This window comes from Capsicum annuum, chromosome 9 (genome assembly GCF_002878395.1).
Source record: "Capsicum annuum cultivar UCD-10X-F1 chromosome 9, UCD10Xv1.1, whole genome shotgun sequence".
Classification (NCBI taxonomy): Eukaryota; Viridiplantae; Streptophyta; class Magnoliopsida; order Solanales; family Solanaceae; genus Capsicum; species Capsicum annuum.
Window position 1 is genome coordinate 171,423,866 of NC_061119.1, and position 7,258 is coordinate 171,431,123.

The window sequence follows — 7,258 nt, forward strand, 5'->3', positions numbered from 1 at the left end:
CCGACGATCTTGAAGTCGGAACCAATCGATTTTGTGCTTGGAGATGAGGAAGATGACAAATTAGTATTGGATGTCATTGATGAGTTTTTGAAATTTTTTGTTTGTGAGAAAGAAGAAGAAGAAAGAAAATAAATAAAGAAAAATAATAATTAAAATTATATATATTTATGTAAAAGAAACATTAAAAATAAATTTTTAATAAAGAGAGTGAAACAACACACTCTCATGCCATTCAACTTTTAGGAGTGGTATAATTTCTGTTTTAATTAGTTCGGGGGGAGGGAGGGGGTCTTAGACCCCCCGCAAAGTATAGGTGTGTAGTTAAAATTTGTGGTAAAAGTTGGGGAAGCTTTTGACCATTTTCTCAACAAATAAGCAATCTAACTTTGAGAGTGCACATATAGATTCCTTAATTTGATCTCAATTGGCAACTAAACACTTGAACTTGTCCTCATTGTAACTCGCATACACTTGACACTGATGTGACATAAATTTTGGAGATATCCAAATAATCATTTTCTAAATTGTAGTGTTCGACTAACACAGTGAAAATGAGTTGAGGTGTTAGATATGCATACTCAAAATTGAAGTATTTACTTGTCAGATAAGATCAAATTTGAATGTCCGAAAGAGCATGTTAAAACTGGGATAAGTCGAAAGGAGTTGTTTATGAATTACTTGCATTATGAATTACTTGCATTTCACAAGTAATTCACAAACAACCCCTTTTGGTTGATTTCGTCGAGGGAAAAAAACCCCTTTAGGCTCTCGATTCGCATTTAACCATAAACCATACTAGCTCTTAAGTTCTATTGTTTCTTACATGATGAAAAACTCCTTACATAAGGAGTCATGCATTGTAGACCAAACACACATGCATAAGCTTCTTTCTATATTTGCAAACTAGACCTACAAGACACAACCTCACAATACTTAGATACAAATAGCTTCTTTCCTATATCTACAAACTAGACCTACAAGCTGCAACCACACAAAGTTTAGATACAAACATGACAAAGCCTATGCATCCTCCGCATCACTGACACTTGGACGAGTATCGATGTAGAATTCTGTGTCAACTCCGTCAATGATCCTATCTCTGTTAACAGACAACCAGAAAGAGCATGTAATGTTATATGAAAGAGATTCAGACACGTTTTGAATTACAAATGTTGAACGTGAATCAACAAGAAAGAAGATCACACCTTTCAAGAACAAACTTCCCTTCTTTATACTTCTGGCTTTCCTCGTGTGCAGCCTCCTGCATGATAGAAAAGAGAGTGACAGTTGTTAACAAAATCTCTGGTGTAGGTAAATCATGCATGTGCAATTGGTAACACATTTAGATGGCCAGAGGAGTAACTATTCTCCTCTTTTTATCTGTGTGCATATTCACATGTGCACTTGTTTTGGTGTCTATGTCTGCATGAGAGAGAGAGAATTACATATTTCCAGCCAACAATTTGCCCACAACAGCAACAAAATATGTCTGCTACTGTGTGCATCCCAGAAAGCATCACCCTCTCCTCATGAGGTCCAATAGTTACATTCACCCTGAATCACAAAATCAGGCGGACCAGTCAGACCTCTGCATATAGATCAAATGGAGCACAATTGCAAAGTGTTGAGAAGGCAGACAGAAAATGATGTTGGTAAATATATCATCCATTGCACTATGAAGAAGACCAGATAAGAATATTATTTATCTGGATGATGTCCTCACCATTTCTTAGATTCATGGACCCAATTCAATTCAGTGGGATTCCTCTCATTCACATTTTTTTCCATCAAGAACGTTTTCTAAAACTCCTCTAAATACATCACTTCCTACTGTAATGTAAACCAAAAACTATCCTTATCAACTACAGGTGACTTTTCAGAGAAAAAAAAAAAGTTCAAAGCAAGATAGGACCACCTTAGGAAATCACTGCAGAGTGATCTTTACCAATTTCTACCATACAAAACTCAGTTTACGGTTACCTCATTTAAAGTGATAAACATATAGCAACTGTGTCGATTTTATATACTTCAATTCAGCATGCTATCTATTGGATGTAAGTTTGCCTCAGTGGATTACCTTCTTTTTGTTTTTTAACCAACTTCGCATAGTATTCATCTTCAAACAAATGAGTAATGTAATCAGAGGATTACTTATTGAGTTGGAGATCAAAGTCTTGGGAATGAATGTTGATGATTGCAACATAATACCTAGACAGCCAGGGCTTCTATGATCATCGACCACAGAAATAGAAAAGAAGTGGTAGTCCTTACCAACTTAATCTATAAAACGAATTTCTTTTTTTTTTTTCCAAACACTCCATTTTTCTCATTTTTCTGACCATGTTTTTTAAAAATTCACTGTAGTGAGTCCTTCACTTTCATTACATTGATGTGGGTTGCCTCGTAAATAGCAATGGAACTTTTCCATAAATTGGTACTTCATAGTAACGGTAAAATTAGAGAAAAGTTGTGTTATATCTAGCAATCCAAATTGGGTTAGAAACTAGCTATTTGTGAAATCTTTGAAAAAAGAAAATATGGGTGGGGGGAGGGGGGGGGGTGGGGGTAGGGGGTTACCATGTTTTTTTTTTTTAATATTTGTCATATTAGTTGATATTCTAGGGAGTCCAATTCTAGAAGATAGGAAGGATATGAGGAAATATACATTCCTTGCTTTCGCTTTTCCTCTCATCCTTTCCCTTTGAAGGAAAAGAAGTTGGATGCTGCTGCTAGAACATAATTGCTCAGTAACATGAAATAAATATATGGGGAGCACTATTGAAAGTTGGGAACTCTTTTGGATTCATTAAATAGTTGCAGTCGCTAGAAAGGAAGTTTTTCCTTCTACATATAACATCTGTCTAGAGGTTAAAAGTTGTATTACAGTTCATACAATGTGAGTTCCCCCATCCATTACAATCTGGAAAACATGAAGATGGATGTGAAATGCAATATGATTAGTCGCGAACATGTCGACTGGTAAATTTAGAGAATTTGACACAACGGAGGAAGGATGGATCAATTACATAACATTGACAATTATAAACATATCATATAAAGAAACGGCAGACAAGGCGGGATGATCTGAAACATAGAAGTTAATATAGAAACTATCTTTTTACAGTAAAAGATTAATACTTGGATGATCTGAAACATAGAAGTTAATATAGCAAGCAGCAACCATCTTTTTTCAGTAAAAGATTAATACTCCCTCTATCCCAATTTATGTGAAGGTGTTTGACTGGGCACGGAGTTTAAGAATGATAGGAAGACTTCTGAAATATAAAGTCAAATGTTACCAAATATAGAAAGGTTTCATTTTTTTTTGGAACTGACAAAAAAGGAAAGAGTCACATAAATTGGGACAGAGGGAGTAGAAAATATCCTAATAGTCCAAGTAGATTACGTAAAGCACAATCCCACATGGACTCAACCATAGATTAAGCTGCTATAACAGTTTTCTACCCAATTAATTGACTCTTTATTTTATATATGGTTTGTAATTTGTATTGCTTATTATTGCTAACTCTCAGGTACTTATTTAATTGGAATCCTTATTCCAAGGTAGCCAGAAACATAGTTCATACGGTCGTTTAAGGACGAACATATATATCAGTTGGATAATGTTTCTTATTTTGTATCTCTCTATCCTTTTTCTTTTGGAATAAAGTCTTCTTTGGTTTCTTCTGAATTACAGGAGCAATCATTTTATTTGAAGCTTGCCACCCTAATTATAATGCAACAATATCTCACATTTCCATAATAAGAAGTGGAATTGTTGACTGAAAGTGGTACTCCGTCTGTGTAAAAATTGTAAGATACTTTCACCTTGAACTTTGTGGCATACTAAAATTTTAAAAAGATTTCCTAACTTTCTGAAGTGGTAAGATATGCTAAGATCAAATTCGCATGAATAAACTAAAAAAAGAATGCAACAGATGTAGATACGCACTCACACTTTATTGAACAGGTAAGCTTTTCCTCTGCGGCAATGAAATCCCTGACCAAAAAACCGACCATTAGAAAACCATAAACCAAGCAAGCCAAAAGTGCAATGCTATGAATAAGCAATCATAGCAGAAAATTTCCAGTGCATATACCACAAATAAAGAAATATGCCTATGCTTTGGTAATTGAAACCATTGGATCAAATCAATACGGACAAAGATTGGTTAAAATGACGAATCACTCTCCAAGCTTGGTCTATGAGCATTTGGTAATTAAACTTTGCACTTATTTATGTGGTGGTCTTCGAGTTTATAAACATTGACTAAGGATATAATTGAGAAGCTATATGTCAATAAACAATAGCACGAACATGGCATGTGAATGTTTATAGCTATTCGAGAGAAAAACTTTGGTTAATTGATTTTTGGGATAGATAGTTATAATTGAGAAAAAGATAATCAATATTTATATTCAAAAGTAGAAATTAACTAAGGAGGGTAATCTTAATCCATGTACAATATTCGTTCTGCATTGATCATCCATTAAAAAATGTAAGTTATTCTTCCATATACAACAACAACGTACCCAGTGTTAGGATGTATGCAGATCTTCCTTGCCTCAAAAAAAAGTTTTCAAACAAAGGGTGCAGGACAAATGATGCTATGTTATATTATATGTTCTCTATGACAACAAATATCCGGACAAACGATATTATTATAATTAGGTTTGGCTATACTATCACAGAGAATAGCATGAGAGCAAGTGAAGGAATTCAAAACGTAACAAAAGCCAGAACAGTAAACCAAATGGAGATATTCGGTTACAAGATTCATGCAAATTGTACATAATTCAACCCTTCAATTGTACCATAAACATTTCCATATAAATCAGAAAATCCATCGATCTTGAAAGAAGTTAAAAGCTTCTGTCAACTACTTAGGTTGGAAATTAAGCTAGGGGACATGTACTAAACAGGTACAAATCTCTTACCTAATGATGGCAATCAAATCACTTCCCACTTGAAGGCCAGTAAGCATGAAATTAAGGATAAGGATGGCAATGGGGCACGACAGGACGGGGCAGGGCAGGATAAAATGTAATCTTGAAAGTTTTTAATGGGGCATGGCAAGGTCCACATTAATAGCTGGGTTGGGTAAAAAAGAGGTGACTCGTGTATTTTTATTCTTTTATTTCCTGATCCAACATTTCCTTCGCAAGTCTGCACTTAGCAATTTAGACTTTGTCTTATATAATATACCTTTTATGATTGTTGGATGCCAATTTAGTTGCCACTATTTATTATAAAATATTTGTTCTGTCATAGTTTAAGTCCAAATATCTTGCAAAACTGCTATAATAGCATTATTATCATATCAATGTTTTTTGAAGTTAAGTTCATTACAACAACATACCCAGTGAAATCCCACAAGTGGGTCTGGGGAGGGTAGGGTGTATGCAGACCTTACCACTACCTTGTAGAGGTAGAGAGGCTGTTTTCGGAGAACCCTCAGCTCGAGTACAACAAATCAAAAATAGTATGAAAAGGGAAACAATAGTGAAGCAAACATAGAAACTAATAAGGAAAGCAAGTTGTTTTAGTAATTCAATTTGAATTTTACGTGTTGTTGAATTTCTTGATCATTAAGCTTTGTGCATATCTTTTTCAGAAGTTAACTCAAGTTCATTTAGCAATTCAAATTGCTTTGTAAGTCTTAATTAACTGGGAAGCATTAGTGCATATATCTATTAGGAGACTATATATAAAAATGGCAAGACTATTTCCTTGTTACACTTTTCATTAGTTTCCATAAACATTATACATCATACATCATACAGCAATGATAAAAAATCATACGTTATTCAGTAGATATACATAGAAACGTTCATGGGCAAGCCAATTTCAAATGTTTCTATAAAAAGTTGAAAAGGTTTAAAAAAAAATTAAAAAGCATACTACCATATGATAAGAGAAAAAGAATTAGAAAAAGAAAAGTATAGACGAGGATGGCTTGGCAGCGGGGGACAGGGCAATATTTTTAAAAAACTGCTATACGGGGCAGGGCAGAGCAGGTTAAAATTTTAGCGAGTAAAGGCCTACCCTGCCCCCATTTACATCCCTGCGTGAATACCCTACCGAATCTTAATTATCAAGTTGAATCACTTTCTTCACAGCCCGAAACAAACAGAGCAAAAAGCATGACTACTCTCTGCACATATTTTCATGTATTATTCTAAATTATCAATATTATTTTACTAAACTATATTCTATATAACACGACATACAAGTGCTGAAAAACTAGCACAATTACAAGTAGCAAATGGTCATGCAAGAATATTTCTTTTCATTCTAGATGAATAGCCCTGTTTTGAAGAGTACCCGTAAAGTTCTTGTCATGTGATCTGGAGGTCAAACTTTAGAGCTGTGTAAACAGCCTCTTGCAGTAGAAATGCAAAGTAAGACTGCGTATAATTGCATAAGGTGAGCTTTAGTAATAGCCCTGTTTTCTGCTTGAGTTATACTTTTGGAGGCTGTGTAGACACAAACACCATCTAATTATGCAAAACTAAAAACATCATAAACTAATTACTCAAAGAAACAACAATTCTAAAAAGGCCAACCCAATGAAAAGCTTAAAAAAATTATTTAAAAAAATTAGGTAGAAAATAAAAAAGGGGCAATTGAAGAAAACGGGGTTACCCTAGAAACAACTTCATCAGCAAGGGCAAGGTGAGTTTTGCAGAATTTGCACTTGTATGTTCTGCCTTCAAGATCTACCACAAAAATCCTTCCCATCTTTGAACCACAGAAACAAGAAAATTGAATTTTCTCACTTGCGACAGTGATAGTGTGGGTGTGTGTATAGTGGGGTTGGGGGTTGGGGCTGGGGATTATTAAGGTTAGACGTGCGGTTTGAGGTTATTTAGGCCACGTAACCAGAGTCAAACTCAAGATTTGACGTGCGTGGTACATCAATGTTGTCAAAGACGTGCCTAAGCTCTGAAACAATGACTCAAAATGTATTGAGTATTAATCTCGATTAATGTGCGATTTAGGTTGTAACTTTTCAGGCATACTTTCCCTTGTCAATTTGATTTTCTATAGAGATAATATTAAACAATTGATATTTCACTTATAAAAAAAAAATTTAATTTTTTTGGTTCATATATTTATCATTCATGCTTATATTATTAGTTTTGAACTAATATATAGTTATATTTTTTCTCCCTTTATGTCTTTTTTCATTAAATTTCATGCTTTATTTGTACTTTGTGCTTAAACATAATAGATCTTGAAGCTTTTTTGCGCTCT

At 34.3% G+C, this 7,258-nt stretch overlaps 1 protein-coding gene across 2 annotated transcripts; it reads right to left on the minus strand.

Moving 5' to 3' along the window:
- Positions 1–747: 747 nt before the first annotated feature.
- Positions 748–7,021, minus strand: LOC107842364 (protein yippee-like At5g53940). Of its 2 annotated transcripts, none has more exons than XM_016686164.2 (5): positions 6,647–7,021; positions 3,957–4,000; positions 1,446–1,554; positions 1,206–1,261; positions 748–1,099 (listed from the first exon to the last, which is right to left on the minus strand). In XM_016686164.2, exons 1-5 carry the CDS (start codon positions 6,740–6,742, stop codon positions 1,021–1,023), a joined length of 384 nt encoding a protein of 127 aa, XP_016541650.1. In that variant the 5' UTR covers positions 6,743–7,021; the 3' UTR covers positions 748–1,020. The 2 variants fall into 2 exon arrangements, with proteins under 2 accessions (XP_016541650.1, XP_016541651.1); XM_016686165.2 differs by having other exon boundaries at positions 3,953–4,000; positions 6,647–6,843.
- Positions 7,022–7,258: the final 237 nt, after the last annotated feature.

What these genes read in the sequence shown, in the direction of transcription:
- LOC107842364 (XM_016686164.2), bottom strand. Translation starts at nt 6,742, where the DNA reads ATGGGAAGGATTTTTGTGGTAGATCTTGAAGGCAGAACATACAAGTGC. An exon ending in CTGATGAAGTTGTTTCTAGG is followed by an intron (nt 4,001 to 6,646) that starts GTAACCCCGTTT and finishes TTTTTTGGTCAG; the next exon opens with GGATTTCATTGCCGCAGAGG. An exon ending in GGGAAGTTTGTTCTTGAAAG is followed by an intron (nt 1,100 to 1,205) that starts GTGTGATCTTCT and finishes GTCTGTTAACAG; the next exon opens with AGATAGGATCATTGACGGAG.